Source organism: Micropterus dolomieu, linkage group LG05 (assembly GCF_021292245.1).
Source record: "Micropterus dolomieu isolate WLL.071019.BEF.003 ecotype Adirondacks linkage group LG05, ASM2129224v1, whole genome shotgun sequence".
NCBI lineage: Eukaryota > Metazoa > Chordata > Actinopteri > Centrarchiformes > Centrarchidae > Micropterus > Micropterus dolomieu.
In genome coordinates, this window is record NC_060154.1 from 17095859 (window position 1) to 17113177 (window position 17319).

Consider the following 17319-nt stretch of genomic DNA (forward strand, 5'->3'; position numbering starts at 1 on the left):
TGCTTCCTGTATATAGAACATAACCAGTAACTACAGCTGTGTATGAGGTATAAAATGGAAATAAAGTACAATTTATTCAAGAATAGCTCCTTGGAAAACTTACTTTACTTCACTCTACTTCTGAATTTATTTTTTTAACTCCACTTATTAGCTTTTCCCAGAGCTTTCAGCTGCATCTCAGTCTTCATCAGTGAAGTGATAACAACATTTGGTTGGAAATGTGGGTAAACTAAAAGGTAACTTGCAATTCTAGGTTTTGTAGGAAATTTGCTACATGCCTCAGTCCAAAGTGAAGAAGTGCGAGAAGACACATATTCTCCAATAATTTTATTCATAATTTTAATATAAACAGTTAATTGTTGAATAATTTACACACAGCAAGATTTTTTATTTTCATATCATTGCAACATTTTCTGTACATGTCACTACTTGGCTCTCCTTTGAAAACATAGAAAAAATAAATTGTCAAGCGTTCATTTAGTCATGGCACATTTTTTATCCTGTACAATATGCGCGTGTGTGTGTGTGTGTGTGTGTGTGTGTGTGTGTGTGTGTGTGTGTGTGTGTGTGTGTGTGTGTGTGTGTGTGTGTGTGTGTGTGTGTGTGTGTGTTCAATATGTTGATATATGTGATACATAAAGATAATGGCACATTTGGATCCAGTGTGAGGGATGAAGCGATCTCTGTGGGTTGCGGGTTTGGGGTTTGGACTGTACATACACACAAACAGAATACACCTGCTGTCTGCATACGCACCGATGTCTCAACATAATGTACACACAACATATCCCAAAATCAATACATCAGCATATTTATCGGCAATAAATGACATTAATAAAGAGGTATCCTGCAAGACTACACACAGCATTCTGGGGACCACCTATGTGCACTGAGGAGAAAAAGAGACTTTAAGGACACAGGAAGAGAGGAAGAGGAGGAGGAGCAGCGATCACAGACAAAGAAAGCTGTGGTAAAGACTTCAACCAAGGACAACACAGACATAACTATTGATTTAAACAATGCACGGTATAGGGAAAAGGCTAGAGATAAATATAAACGTATTGGTGTGTAAACTGGAGTAGACCACTGGACCGATAGATGACTCTTAAAACTTAAGAAGAGGCTGCTTTTCCTTAAATTTGTCATCTAAACCGGGGTCACCATACCTGCTTCGCCCCCCACTATCTTTAAACAATGGCCTATCTCCCTAATCAATAATACAAATATGATCATCATCACACTACTGACAGACCATACTTAATTCATTCACAGCTGAAGGTGTGTCACCTTCGTGCTGACCCTCTTTAAAAGAAATAGTTTGACATTTTAGAAAATACGCCTGTTCAGAGGAACAATGTCACTCTCGTACCTGCCCATCAGGCTACAGCCAGCAGCCGACTAGCTTAGCTTAGCACAGGGGGGAACCACTAGCCTGGCTCTGCCCAACAAAATCTGCCTACAAACACCTCTAAAGCTCACTAATTAACACATTATATTTGTAATTTTCACACTTAGGTTTTTGTACGGATTATAATTTATATTATAAATAAACAAGATATACTGTAGTTAATCTGTAACATTAAAATGTGCTGGTACCTTTCGACAGAGACAGGCTGGCTGTTTCTATTGTTTATGCTAAGCTAAAGCTAACAAGATGCATCCTCTTAATTTCCATTTTAATTTCCAATCATCTCACCTAACGCTCGGGAAGAAAGCAAACTAAGTGTTATTTCCCACAATGGCAAACTACTCCTATAACACCTCCAGCTTTACAGTCTAAACTTAAAGATGTATGGTTGTTGAACCATGAGTGACGTTTTCTCTTTTTTTTTTTTTTAGCTTATTCAGGATTGTATCACTCGTTTCCTCTTCTTCAAAGGATGAGCAGTGGTCTTTTCCAGTTTTTCACATATAAAAAAACACATTTGCAAACTAAAACACACATCTCTTGTCAGAAACAATTTCATACAACATCTGTGATAGGTGACATATTAGTGACACAGTAAAGGCTTTATGGGTGACATGCTGCTGTGGCTGGGTGGGGTGGTTGAAATGCATGACGTCTTGTCGGCCAACATTCAGATCATGCATCGGGTTAAGAGCAGGGTTCGCTGCGAAACGTTTCAGGCCACGTACTGTTCATGTCTTGTTAGACAGGGTTAAGCCCTCAGACTGGAGTTGTGCTGCTCCTGTTAAATGCATTGACAGACTCAACTCGGCTCTTTTCGGTGTAGTGGGTTGTGTCATGAAAAACAACAAAAAACAAACCATCTATGTTTTTTTAAATTTAGAAAAAAGTTATATACACATTGATAACAATGTTAAATTTATATTGTACAAGAGTAGTAAAAGTTTACAGTCAGAAAAAGTAATTGTATTTGCCCTCCATACTTTGGCTAAAAAAAATAGAAATCAACATCTCTAAAATGTAATACTTTTTTCTTTTCTTTAAAACAACACAATAATACATACAAAGCTTTGTTCTCACCCTGCGCTGTGTTACTAGCATGCTCTGACCAACCGCTTTTTAGGTCTTCAGAGTTCAACAAAGACTTCCCTAAAATCAAGTGCTTTCGTTTTTCAGGGGGTTAAGGGGATCTGCTGCTATTTACAGTTAAGAGCTTATTAAATCAGTTCATTTCTTGAAAATCACGGAACAACTGAATGCATTTCAAATGGAAATACCCAAATGTAATTAATAATCATGGGTTTTTGCATGTGCTTTGGGGCGTCGCTGTCAAAACAGACTGATGAGAAGCAAAATCAGTAAGCATCAAATTATCAAGCTATCCGCCGGTGTAAATAATTCATTTTCCATGCACAAAGCAAGCCAGTGCTTAGCAGAGTAGAGACACAAGTTCAACATTTCTTTTTTTTGGTAAAAATCATCATAATCCAAATTACAGTATTTTCCCCCACCAAGCAGTTAGAATATTTTTCTCTACAGTTTCAACTTTTCATTTCATGTTTGGAGGTGGAAAATCCTCTTTAAGTGACTGGTGGAGACACGTGGGGTGGGGTGGGGGATGGACTGGTTGGGAGGGGGGGTCAGGTGGGCTGTTAGTCTGAGCAAGGCACTGTGGGTCTGGGCCCTGTTTGCTTTGCCACCCCTGAACTGCAATGCTCCCATCCAACCGCTAGAGGGCAGTCCAGACCACATCACATCAGAGAAAGAGGAGGATTCCTGATTATCTTCAAAGGGGCAGAAAGAGTTCAGATATTTCAAAAAGGTGTTTGGGTTTTTCTTGTTGAAAACTTGTCCATGGGCTTATCATCTCCATTTTGCTTTTTGCAAGGATGCTGAGAAGTTGCGCTTCAGTCAGAGTAGATAAATGTAGGTAGCTCTTCCTCCTCAACCTCTTTATCCTCCAAACACAAAGCATCAGGCCGCCTCCCTGAGACGAAAAGTTACAATCTAGATTTAAAGTCTGTTTATAGTTATTATGGCACACAGGATTGTCCAGCTTTTTTTCCCCTCTGGAGAGGAGGGATGGGCGTCTTTTTTAACCAGCCCAGACGTCAGTGTCCTGATCAGCCAAAACAGACCCAATCCATGGCACTGACAGAAAATAAAGGTTATCTCTTGATATTCACAGTAGAAAAAATATATATACAAAACAAAAATCTGAACAGAGAAAAAGACAAATAAACCGACAACGACTGGAGGAGACGTGGGATTTGAACACTAACTGTTTTGACCACAAAGAGACAGACTGATGAAGAAGAGTAGCGCTTTCTGCCAGACAACAGGTTTGATTTAAAAGAGCATGAGGGTCCAGGGCTGAGCTTGGTTAGCCTTTGCTGTAGGTGGTCACAGATATGCATTGAGAGTCGAGTCTGTCTTCTTTACTTTTTGACTCACGTGAATGTCACATCCCCAGAAACCAGTAGAGCCGCTTAATACGTGCAGTCCAGAGGACTGGTGTATAAAGAGAAGGGGAATACACAATATGAAGCTACGCTGCTTCTTCCAGCGTCCAGGGGAGACTGACAAAGAACAGTTAAAAGGGTAGACTGTCCATAAAGCCAATTTACTGCCTGATGTTCAACATTTAATAATTGCTAGGAGAGAAAATTATATGGAGAGGTATGATACCTGTGTATCAAGAAGACTTGTCCCTAAGCTCTACACCAGTGACTTGAAATTAGATCTAAAACTGAAACAAGGAGGCAGAGGGGTTTATTACACCAAAAGGAATTAATCAACAGTGTTGGTAATGTATGATAAAGTGATATTATTTGAAATGATGGGATATTGATTGACTGACAGGGATGATTTAGGCTCTTTAGACTGATTCCTCCATATGCACTGAGGTAGACTCTGGCCAAACACAAAGACGACAACAATTACTTACTTACTAACTAACTAACTAACTACCTACCTACCTACCTACCTACCTACCTACCTACCTAGCACTCCTGCTGCTCACCACCAGCTACTCCATCTTTACAATAACAAACTAGGCTTTTACATCGCTCCACCCTCAAACGCCTTAAAAATGCTTGACTAAAAAGCTGTGTTCTTCTTATACAATGACAATGATCATAATAAAATAAATATCTGGTATTTCAAAGATATGGGCACCATCTTAATTAAAAATTGCATATGCGTGTGAACACCACCACAAGATAAGCAACCTAGGTCAAGGTGGAGACAAGAGCTATGTCCCACTTCCATACTACAACTAATTCTAACTGGGTTTTGAGTATGTAGTGTGTTTATACTGGAAGATTAAGTACACTCAAAGTACAAAGATGTACTATCCGCCACTGTTAAGATAAGAATTTAGGATCAGTATACAGTGTGGAACTGTGACACAGCTAAGGTCCACCATTTTTCTGTCATGTGTACGCAAAACTGACGGGCATCAGATTTTTTTTTTTAATATAGCTTTTTTTTCCTGCTTTTATTCTCCAAACTACCAGTATGTCACAGATTATTTACAAAGTACAAAAGCCCAGGATTTTAACTCCTCAGAATAATTACCTAAAATCTACATCATAACCTCAGGCGCCTCTGAGTCCCAACAGCACAGACTCTGGCCAATACACAGTGTCACTGCTAAAGCACTAGGTGAACATTAGTGTTCAAACCTTACGCTGGCAACAAGCTGAAAAGAAAAATAAAAAATATAAAAACTGCCCGAAAGACTTCTACTTTGCCTCCAGCAAAGAACAAAGTTGTAACCCTACAAACACAAATGTAGATGCAGCTTCGATTTCTATGTGTCTCCTGCCTCGTGAGAAAAAATACAGAGAAAGCACAGAGGCCTGTGTGTGTTACTAGCCAATATAACTAGCCTGGACGTGGCTCTGGGTTTGAGAAGGCACTGGTAAGATATGGAGGCAGCTTCTCTGCTTTCTCTGACTCTGATTCTGTGGGTTCTCATTGTTGACAGAAAGCTGCCAACACTTTGGCTATACTATAAGTGCTAAATGCTGTTCGGCTAGATTGGCAACCACACCGGTCTGTGTGTCCAGAAAAAAAAAGGTACTACTCGTCTGCTGACTATCGCCTCCCACGTCATCGACTGCAGAGAGTGAGAGGAGGGCGTATGCGGAGGATCTGCTGTGAAACTGGCAGCCTTTGGGCTCTGAATAAAGGTCATGGTGAATTAATGATCTTAAGAGACACAATGAGCGAATTACCAATGAGGACTACTTGCTTTTCCGTAGCTTTGTGTAAGGGTACAGTTTACAGGAATGTTTCTGATTCCCGGCAGGAGGGACGAACGTCAGATACTCGATTATTAAGAAGGAAAAACAAGAAAGCCTTTTCATGTGTGTGTTCTGAATCAGATCGGGTGTGGTGATGGTATCAGCTCTGCCAGCAGGCAGGCAAAACAGGGAGGGGGGCGAGGGAACGAGCAGTTCCAACGAAATCCTGGAATGTCAGACCTGAGTGAAATAGCTGCAGCACACTGTGTCCTGACTGCCTAACTGCATGTGATAGCAGAGAGAATAATAGGATTAACAATCACTCATACTCTCTCTCTCAGACACACTGAAACAGAGAGAGACTGCCCCTCTCTCCAATACCTGCTGTGGACTAATACAGCTGGAACTTTCCGTATTTTTCTTCAGCCCTTCGCCACAAAACGTGGAAATTTCCAACAGCCTGATTTTGAGCAGTGAGTCCAGCAGCCAATGGGAAGCCTCAGGAAAACTGAGGAGGTGCATGTGGTGCAGAGCAAACTTAACAGAAACACAATGAGAGGGGACCGCTAGGTGTGAATTTAATAAAACCTTCCATCTAACAGTAAGGGCCTGAACTGCGCCAGATCGCCGGTCAGATGGGAAGGGAATGCTACTGCTCTCCCATTTAAATATGAGGGCTTTTACTTCTAAAGACAGAAACATGTTTTTATTTTTTAAAGGGCCTCATTGTCCACTTCGCCTGCATGTGGCTGAGACCTTGTGTTAACTCCCCGCCCTGCCCTGATCCAAGCAGCACCGACACAACTGACAAGCCATTACTGTTACACCAACGTAAGAAAGTACAATCACCAGGGCAAAGATGAGCTCTCCATGCGCTCTAAACTCGCTGACAGCTAATGACGACGAGCACAATCACGTGAAAGACATTATAAATTTGTGATTACAGACACATAAAGACCTCAGCTCCAGCGTGATCTGACCAGAGGGAGACAGCAGACACAGAGACAAACACACATCAGGTGCAATTCCACCTAGAAAGACCTCATTCCCCTTTTATAAAGCTTTTTTTTTTTTTGGTTATTACGTTTAGTTTTTTTTTCTTCGTCGTCGTCGTTGCAGTAAAGTTGCCTCCAAGTATTGACAGCTGGGAAAGAGGTTAATAAAAAATTAAAACGATGCAGTGAGTTGACAATATTTCGGGGCTTTCTCCTGTCCCATTCAGATGGAGAGAGTACTGGAGGCCTAAGACACAGAGAGCACTGATGGTTGATTAGTGTGATTTCTGGGGCTATAAAAATAAGAAAAGAAAAAAAAAAACAGAAAGAAAAAACCTGGAAAAACAAAATACTAGCAAAGCTGATGAAAAATATTAAAAATATGAACTATTTACAAAAACATCAATGTCATATATTATATATAAAATATTGGTACACAAATACCAATATTCCATATATACTATATATATTATATATATTTATATATTTCTATACCCACTAAAATATATCAAAGCAGCAGCTATTGGTCAGTCTGAGGAACTCTTTTGTCCAATTCTTAACTGTTTAAATATCCTTCAGCCTTAAAGTGAGGACACAGAAGTAAAACTGAGGGGAGAAAAAAAAAGTGGAAAAGAGAAGATAAAATAACAATAAAAGCAAATAAATTAAAACTATTCACCAAACACCCGATGAATCTGTGTGTAGTTTGGAATTCTGCAGAACCAAAAAAACAAATAAACAAACAAAAAGAAAACATTCCTCTAGGAATTGATGTTTGTTCTAGGATCAAGTCCTTGCAAGTCATCCCTCCGTTCCAAACTGATTAAGTCATTGTTCAAAAACAAATTAGTATAAGCGTTGATAGACACTTCTCTTTGTTTATAGGCCACATACAAAAAGGCCACTATCTGAGTAACAAGATTTCACTTGGAGGGAAAAAAAACAAAGCACAGAAATGTGGAAATGCAGATTGGTTGGGGAGAAAAGGAGGGAAAAGTCTTAACGAGGATGAGCATAAGCAGCCTTCTTGGTTGTCTAAGGTTTGTTGTGTTCACAGTTTTTGTTTTTTCTCTGTTTCCATCACAAGGAGTCCCGGAAACGTGGCAATAGTGAAAAACAATAGATAGGTCATATGTTAATAGAAATTCTGATGTGTTGTGGAGGAAGTTATAAAAAAAATGTTACACCATGTTTGCATCCCTTGCTTGCCTGTGCTCGGCAGTCATGAGGAAGAAAATAAAAAGTCCTGAGATCTGTGTCTTTTTTGAAGGGCTTCTCCAAGAATAGGAAAATCATTAGAAAATGAGGAGAGGAACATGAAAGATACAGAAAAAAATGGACTAGAAGAGAAAGAAGGATAGGGAGGGAAGGGAGGTGGGCAGGTTAAACAAGTTCTTTTAGGGAACAGGAAATGTTAGGAAGGGCTGGATCTGGGCAACGATAAGATTCGTCCGTTTTTCTTGCCACCGTTCATGTGTGTGTAGGGGACATGCTCCTCATAGTTCCCCCTGAGGGCCACCGAGGGCCCGCTGTCCCTGCCTAAGCTCTCCTCTCTTTGAGAGTATGACGACGGGTCCAAGGGGATGCTCTCCATGTTGTCCAGGTCCAGGTCAAACTCCTCTGTCTCTGGTACTTTGTTCTCCTCACTGTAGAAGAAGGAAACCTCCTGGAAAGACGGGTGCAGGTCCTCCCGCAGCATCTCGATGATCTCGTGGAACATTGGCCGCATCTTGGGGTTGTACTGCCAACACATCTGCATTAGGCTGTGCCTGGGAAAGGGGATAAAGAGACACAAAGCTTTAATCATTAGAAAATCGTGTACACAACCATGTTGCAATGACCACAAGCAAGTGACTGTGATTTGTGATGACTGTGCTGACTAATCTCTGTTTGGTAGGTGCCAGTCTATGAGTGTGTGCAAGATAGTACAGTAAAACCCTAAAAAAGCAACAGGCTACACCGAAAAATATGAAAAAATAATAATTAAAAAAAACATTTTATACCATAAATGATCCGAAACATTTCGGAAATAGCAAAAAAACGTGTTTTGTGTGTTTGTTATTATAGTTTACAAGCAATTTGAGTTTAATATCTGGCTTCTGTGGCACCCTGTGGGGTGATGTATGGGTGTGGCCAATCTCTCTCCCTTGTAGGTGAAGAGCTGAGGCTGACTGTAGTGATTCTTGGCACCTGGGCCCATTGCCCTGTACAGTGTCTGTAACTCCTCGTTCTCATTCTTCAGAGAGCTGCTGCTGCTGAGCTGAGGTTACAGGTTGAGGTTACCTCCCTGCTAACTGATGCCTCTGTTTCTCTCCAAAGGCTCCACCTTGGGTTTGATTCTTGGAAATGTCGCTTTAGTTGTATTTACCTTGTTTCTTGCACATTACAACACACTTACACACACACGTGTGTGCATCCATGTTCTTGCCCTGACACTACCGAAACCACAGATGCTTATACCCCATACTTTAAAACTTTTAACTTAGCAAAATTCTTAATTTGGCTTATTTTGGTTTAAATAAACATTTTATTAATTGGTTGCCATGGTGTGTCTTTCTTTTGTTGTGGCCCCTTGAGCCAGGTCATAACCCCTCTAAGTTCATCCAATCTTAATCAGGTTTACTGCCAAGTACGTTTTTGCGTGCAAAGGAATTTGCCGTGGTATTTTGGTGCATAACAATAAACATAAGCAGCGGGCCGCTGAAGACCTGACATACATAGGAATGTTTGACAAAACATCCACACACAATAGCAGTTAAACAAAAAATAAAGATTTAAACAAAAATGACAAAAATGTTTTTAGTAGGATTACTGAAAAGTAAAAATTTCACAGACACACGAGGCTCATTGAGACAACATGTGTACATTTTGATGCAACATAAAGGTTCAGTTCTGCCTCTGATTAAGGGAGAGTAAAAATCTTCTTTGTAGTAGGAAACTATTCCAGATTTAGTATTTGACACTAATATATTGTGGTAATCTGATGCAGGAGGTAAAAGTGTCTATCAGCTGAAAAAACTACCTAATATCTATCACTATTCTAATATCCTCCTGTGTGTTAGGATGCTAAACAGATGAGTATTACCATATTAAGTATAATAAGAATTATAATAGTGTCCCCAACAAACAAAAAAAGCACTGGGATCCAGACAGCCAAGGTGCCCCAGAGTAGTTTTTAATATTTACTCACATCCTTTCGGGGCAGTTCTCTGGCCGGTCCAAGTATCCTCCATCCATGACAAACTTCAGAACCTGTTCGTTGGACAAACCCTGGTAAGGCTGTTCTGCGAGAGTGCTGATCTCCCAAAGCACAACGCCAAATGACCTGCAGACACACATACAAATGCACGTGATCAAACGCACTGGTAATGTAATCAGGATTGCAAAAACTGCACAGGAAGGTGTGATTTACCAGCAGTCAGAGTGGGCAGTGAAGACCCCGTCCTTCAGAGACTCCGGAGCCATCCACCTGACAGGAAGCAGGCCCTTCCCTCCTTTACGGTAGTAGTCGGTCTCATAGATGTCTCGGGTCATACCAAAGTCTACGAGAGAGAGAGAACTCAGTACACATTAAGTGTAAGCACACAGTTAAACATTTTCCCATTAGTAAACATGGTCTGTGTCAACTGAAGCACTTCAACCATAACGCAGAACTACCAGAGATGAACTCGGGTTACAATATAAACAACGAGGAAAACAAGCTTCAGTACCTCCAATCTTGACGGTGAAGTCCTCTGCCACCATGCAGTTCCTGGCTGCCAGGTCTCTGTGGACAAACTTCTTGGCGTTGAGGTAGGCCATGCCGTCTGCAATCTCTGCAGCCATCTGGATCATCTCCTTCAGCGTAGGTGGTGAACGGCCGGTTGGGTTGTTCTACAAACACACACACAAAAGGTCAGTCAGTGATGTATGGTAATATGAGAACTAAGCCTGCTTTAGCTGTAATGATTACCTCCACTCGGGTAGGTTTTTTTTTTTTTGAAATGCAAAGATGACACATACCTCAGAGTCTGGCCTGAGACCACGCAGGTAGCTCTTCAGGTCACCGTGGGTCATCAGCTCCATCACAACGAGGGTGGGCTGACCTTTGGACACCACACCTAACAGACGTACCTACATCGAGAAAAAATACCCGTTCATACATGTGAACCAAACAATGTTTACACTTACATTGACTGACTAGAAACATTGGTAAATACTTTGTTGGGAGGTAAAGATAATAAAAATATTTCTTCATTTACATTTTCTATACACCGTATGATGAACATTAAGGTTTATATTAATTTGCCCAAAGAGTTTGGTCATTAAAATAGGAAGGGACTACATATGAAAAGGACTACAATGTTAACACCCTCTAATTATTAAGGTAAACGTAAGGCAGACAAGATAACACGTCTATAAAATGTTGCCACTCTGCCCCCCCACATCTCAACATGATTTTTCACAGCTGACAGCGCAACATATGGCAATTTAATTGCCCCTTAGTACCATTTAACAAAATAGTGATGGTAGGCACAATTGCTTACTAAGTGTGAACATTTGTTTTTGGAGTCAAACTGTGTCAGTATGCCAGCATCAAAACAACGAGTGAGCCATGGTTCTATGAGTCATACATGTTCATGCTGGTTTCAACAAAATGATGGAAAGCTGTAACAGACTGTAATTCACAAGTGCATGGATAGCTGGGCCAGTGTCCCTGTTTGTCAGTGATGGAGCCAGAGGAGCAAATACGTTTTTTGAAAAGTGTTGTGCGGCGTCGTACCACGTGGTGACAGCTGAAAGCCTTCATGACGGAGGCTTCGTTGAGGAACTCGATCCTCTCGCGCAGGCTGGCCGATTCATTGACAGTCTTGACGGCTACGCGTGTGTCCGGGTCTCCTTTGACGATGTCCTTGGCGATTCCTTCGTACACCATGCCGAAGGAGCCCTGACCCAGCTCTCTGAGCACATTGATTTTCTCCCGGGGTACCTCCCACTCATCAGGAACATACACTACACAAAACAGACACCATTATGAATAAGTGGACTGTTCACAAATCACTACAAGGCGGTATATGTTTCTAAATGCAGCTATAATTATTACTTCCAAAGAAGTGCAGAGAAAGCTCAATGTGTTGTACTTCCTGAAATTAGTAGTTTCGTTATTATGCTATTCTTACCATCATTGGCGCTGAGGTACTCAGGGTTTGAGGAGGCGATGAGAGGTCCTGTGGGGCCTTCTGTTTGCCTGTAACACAACCACAGAAAGCATCTGAGCAGCTGAACTTTCTCCAGTATGTTCATAACATCTTACCGAACACTCCTTCAGATCCCTCTATAGCTTTCGAAACAAAATAAAATAATAATTTCTTTTTTAATGTCATGTAGTGTAATCTGCTTGGTTTATCCAGCAGGGTGGATCAGTCAAAGAGCTTACCTCTTTTTTAAGATCACAAAGACTCCACCTCCCACAAACAGCAACAGGATGAAACAGATGACTGGACCAATCACAATCCAAATCAAACCTGGATCCGCTGTAATAAACACACAAGTCATTGGTCAGAGTATTTTATTTAAATAATAATAATAATAATATGTAAAACAATAATAACAGCTGAAATAGGCCTTGGTTATTAAATATATAATAATTTTCTGTATATTTTAATTATATATATATATATAAAAAATTTAAACTGAAACAAATATATTTTAACCAAAGCACACAAAGTTTTGAGGTGAAAAGCTTGTTGGAAAGGATATGGACATGGAGTCAATGGCAACACCGTGTAAGCTTATGAACTTCCAGATGCATGTGAATAGTGATGAATGTTTAACGTTATACTTGTTCATTAAGTCAGACATATAGCCTGCAGCCTTACGGTTGGGCATGAAGAAGTAAGTGGTTTCTGTAAAGGAGCCATTTCTTGCCAAGGAGGTTGCGCGGATCCTCACGCTATAGTTTCCAGGCTGCACAAGCGAAAGCTTCGTGCCACCCAACTTGAGATAGGCCGGCCGCGACACACAAGCTGCGTGAACCTGGAAAAACAAAACACTTCAGCATTAGAAATCACGGGGAATAATGACAAGTGATAATCGTCTAATATTCTACTTTGCTTTATCTAAATCACAAATTACTTTGAACCAAAGGGAGTTTGGCACAGCAAAACCGTGACCCTTACAGTATGAAGAGTGCACAGAGATATGTTCTGAACTGAACAAAAGTTTTGGAGATGATTCTTTTAATAAACACCTATAACTGCATTGAAAGGGCACTATGAAAAGGTTTTACCTTGACTCAACTTTGGTTAATAATTGGGTAAGTGCATCACCAATTGTCCATTGTCAAACTGGGTTTACTCTTGATTAAAAATTGTATAACCAAAATGGAAGTGTGAAAAAACAGTGAAACATTGTGAAAGACAATGTTAACACCTGTAAATATGTGGGAACATGCATAAAATGAGTCTGTTGCTTTGGTACATGCTGGGAGGTGTTCCTACATTTCTACCTCAGGATGCTACAATATATCATATTAATGATTATTCCTAGGTTGACTCCAGTAAGAGTTCTGATATTAGTCCTCAACAAACAACTAAACGTGATCTAAATATATTTAGAATAAATAAAAAATTTGGGATTACTGTTGGGATTACAAAATATACATTGAAGTAACAATGACATTGTTTGTACACTTCTAAAATGGTTTACATAACTAAGTTTAAATATTTTAATTTAAAATTAATAGTCACTTAGAGGCTCTGCATAAATAAACAAGTGTTTAGTCTTGCCGTATGCCACCACTGTGCGATAAGTCAAATAATCAACTTGACCCTCCGACACGCTATAAACAGCATTTTAAATAAATCCAGATCAGTTTTGTTTCAGCTGTAGGGTGTGTTAGTGAGTGGCGATGTCGTCTGAGATGCCGGTCCATCCCTGCCACTGCAGTCTAGTCTTCCTTCCTGCCTCTGTCACTATGGTAACAGAGCTGCTACTGGCTGCTTGGTCCAGGCAGTGCAGCAATGAATAGCAATGAGAGATGAATTCACACATTTACAGCAAGTAAACAACAACAACAACACACACACACACGCGCTGTCACAGACAGACAAGCACTTATGCGCACAAACACACAGAAATAATCATATGCAAACACACGCGGCAGAAAACGTCAACACACGCAGTGGTAGCATTGGGAGTTTGTAAACAAATACTTTTTTTGTTCTTCTCTAACAGAATCTGAGTCTTTACATCAAGCCTCTCCTCTCCTGCCTACTTCCGCTCCCCAGAGCCTACCCAGATCACCCCTCCTCTCCGCATTTCTTCTTACCTTCAGCCATGTTTTCTTGTGCACCTGTCTGCCCTTTAAGCCCTGTGTTTCTCCTTCCTACACAGTATATCAACATCATTTCTGCTGGCTATCACCTCTCTACCTCACTTCTGTGTCCTTCAGTTTAGGGGGGGGGGGGGGGGGGGGGGGGGGCATGATCCCTCCCTTTCTCTGAGTTTTTCCGGTATCCTCACTCTCTGAAAAGGTCGGTGATGGTTGATACTGACCTCTGTGTCTCCAACCTTCTTGTAGAACACCTCATACAGGATGATGAGGCCATTAGGGGAGCGAGGTGCATTCCATTTAATCAACACATACGGAGGCTCAGCTGTCACTATCTCATGGGTCACGCGGCCCGGGATGTGGTCTGCTTTCTCTGTAGGGGCAACACAAAGATAAACACTTACAGCACATGCAGTATAAAGCACTGCATTCCTACATTGTTCTTAGTTGGCCAGTTTGCTCTCCGAATGCCTCTAGAAACTGTCTGGGGAATTTGTTACATTTTTTGGTGTACTGAGGAATGAACATTTTCATATACACTACAAAAAAACTCAACATTGTAACCTTTATGAAGATATGAATCATTGCAGGACTGTTGTATTTGACTGTTTTATCAGTTTAAGCTACTGTAGGTGTGCCTAATAAACTGGCAACTGGGTTCTTACCTTCTGGCAAAGTTCGAGCACTGACATAAGTAGCCATGCTGCAGCGTTTGAGGTCTGTCAGATGGTTGCAGGCCATGATCTCGATCTTATAACTGGTAAAGTGCTGCAGGTTGGAGATGATTGTTGATTCCTTTGCGAACACCTTCAGCTCCACCTGAGCAGAAAAAAGGAGAGATCTAATTATTCCAAAAGCGACAGACAATACAGCGACATACAAAGCTACACTGAACAAAATTATAAACGCAACACTTTTGTTTTTGCCCCCATTCATCATGAGCTGAACTCAAAGATCTAAGATTTTCTCTATGTACACAAAAGGCCTAATTCTTTCAAATATTGTTCACAAATCTGTCAAAATCTGTGTCAGTGAGCACTTCTCCTTTGCCGGGATAATCCATCCACCTCACAGGTGTGGCATATCAAGACGCTGATCAGCCTTAGGCTGGCCACAATAAAAGGCCACTCACGCCCCATGTGTGCAACGTTCATTTTGACTCAGACGATCGATCGGTGCATCCCTAATTAAGTCTCATGAATAAGTCCAGAGTTAGAAGAAGAAACTTAAAGATTTGGACATACATTTTTTTTTTGGTTTTTGTTTTTTTTACAGAGGATAGTTTTCACTGCTGACTTTGAGCAACTTGTAAATTGAATCAGTATTCATTTTCTTATTTTACATGTGCTTCTTATAACTGGAAATTTAGGATGACGAACAGCAAACGATCAGCACATACGTCAACATGAGAATGACATACAAACACACAAAGTGTTTCAGACCTTGGATTCCTCCTCGTTTTCAGGGGTGGCTGTGGTGGAGCCGAACGGCAGACCGGGGGCTGTGGTGAGGAAGAAAGGAGTTTGGGTAGCGTTGGCAACTCCCACTGATCGTCGCCGACGAGATGGTCTAAAAAACAAGAGCAACAAGAAGAACAGTTAGCAGAAGTTAAAGGTAAAATGCCACTGAAAAGCTGGAGGAAACAAAGTTATAGTTTAGAAACTCTGCCTGGAGTCCTCTTACATGAATGACTCTCATGCAAGCCAGTAATAAATTATTAACACACAAGTCAGAAGCATTTCACGCGAATTAGACCTTGGCAGAAGGAGCAGTAGTGTGGTGGAGGCCAGTGAGCACCTCTGCTCACACTAACCTTCACGGTGTGTAGCAAGTGTGACTGCATGACATTTAGCCATAAATACCAACTCCTGCCCCTCTGAAAGAGTTACCAACCCTCACCACTGGGTGGTGCTGACGAGCAAGTTCACTTTACTTTCAGTGGTTGTGTGTGTAAGCCCATCACAAAGGCCATGAACTTAACCAGTTAAGACACTTTAGACCGGCAGCGACCTTCTGTAGGTACAATCACTGGCTTTAAATTAGAAAACCATCTTCCTTCCATCCAGAATTGCCACCATTAAGTGTCCTTGAGCAGTACACTTTACCCCAAAGCTGCTGCAGTGAAGCCTCTCCTTCACTGTACAAGGAAGTGAAGGACTCAGGATATGTTGAACCAGTACTTGCTCAGGTAGGAAAAAATTACTAAGCTTCCTGCGTCCTAGAACGGCCGCAAACTTCTGTGTACAGATGGGTAGAATCACTATCTGGGAATTAGAAAACCATCTTCCTTCCCTCCAAATTTGTCCTTGAGTAGTCTGCAAAGCTGCTGCATGAAGTCTCTCCTTTACTGTACAAGGAAGTGTAGGACTCAGTTAATGTTGAACAAATACTTGCTCGGGTAGGAGAAAAATACAATGCTTCCTGCATCCCTTTGCGTGATGAAAAAAGAGAGCATGGGTTCAAAATGCAGCTGAGGTGTGTGTGAGTTTTTGTGTTGTTCAAATGGCAGTCTGCATGACTGCATCCCTGACTGGCATGAATGATAATGGGCACAGTAATCATTCCCCAAGGGAAGCGGAGGGAGAGACTGTGGGTGTTTGTGTGTGTGTATCAGGGGAGAGGGTAGGGGCACCGGGGCCCAGACAATCAGCACCCCCCACCCTAAGCCCCGCACAGTAGTGCCCTGTACAAAAACAAGGGTCTACATAAAAGACACCCAAACACACGCACAGATAGACAAGACAGAGCTGGCATGGAGCCGTTTTGAGCCGCACATCATGGTGGTGGGGACAAAAGAGGAGTGATGTAGTCTGGCTTGATAGTGGGGCTCAAGTGTTGCTGCGGCACTGCCACAAACAGCAACTAACATAGAAAGAAGCTCCACTTGGTGTAACGCTAAATGTACTGAATTTCGTGTACAAGCTTTTTAAACAAGCGCAAATTCATTAAAAGCTAAATAATTTGATAACACCGCCAATTAACTCATATATCCTTGTAAGTAAGCAACAGCAATGACTAGTGATCGCACATGTCACAGCTACAATTCTAAAATTTATAACCGTTTGATCTAATACATTACACATCTCCACTGAGTTTAGAAATGGTGTTGGTCATGAGCTGTAACATTAAATTACAAGCCAGGATGTGTACCTGCTCTCGAAGACTTCATTGTGGAGGTAGTTCTCGAAGGTCTTGCGGTACTCTATCTCCTCCTGCTCCTTCTTTAGCTGGTTGTCTGTCTTGGGGCAGGCGCAGCACCTGCCCCCCGAGGTGGGCTCATCTGTGTGGTTCCACTTCTGCTCATCCTCGCTGTCCAGGTGGGTCGGGGTGCGAGATGGCAGCTTCATTCCTGGG

The 17319-nt window shown here is 41.4% G+C and overlaps 1 protein-coding gene across 3 annotated transcripts in view; it reads right to left on the reverse strand.

The window, feature by feature from the left end:
* Positions 1–312: 312 nt before the first annotated feature.
* Positions 313–17319, reverse strand: part of insrb (insulin receptor b) — a 115276-nt gene continuing 98269 nt past the window's right edge. For all 3 annotated transcript variants that reach the window (XM_046048816.1, XM_046048815.1, XM_046048817.1), the window contains 13 exons: positions 17116–17314; positions 15408–15534; positions 14631–14784; positions 14190–14338; positions 12512–12668; positions 12070–12166; positions 11813–11880; positions 11416–11645; positions 10656–10766; positions 10364–10526; positions 10066–10195; positions 9844–9978; positions 313–8422 (listed from right to left, as the gene is read on the reverse strand). In XM_046048816.1, coding sequence (XP_045904772.1) covers positions 8068–8422; positions 9844–9978; positions 10066–10195; positions 10364–10526; positions 10656–10766; positions 11416–11645; positions 11813–11880; positions 12070–12166; positions 12512–12668; positions 14190–14338; positions 14631–14784; positions 15408–15534; positions 17116–17314 — 2075 coding nt within the window. In that variant the 3' untranslated portion in view covers positions 313–8067. The remainder of the gene's footprint in view (positions 8423–9843; positions 9979–10065; positions 10196–10363; positions 10527–10655; positions 10767–11415; positions 11646–11812; positions 11881–12069; positions 12167–12511; positions 12669–14189; positions 14339–14630; positions 14785–15407; positions 15535–17115; positions 17315–17319) is intronic.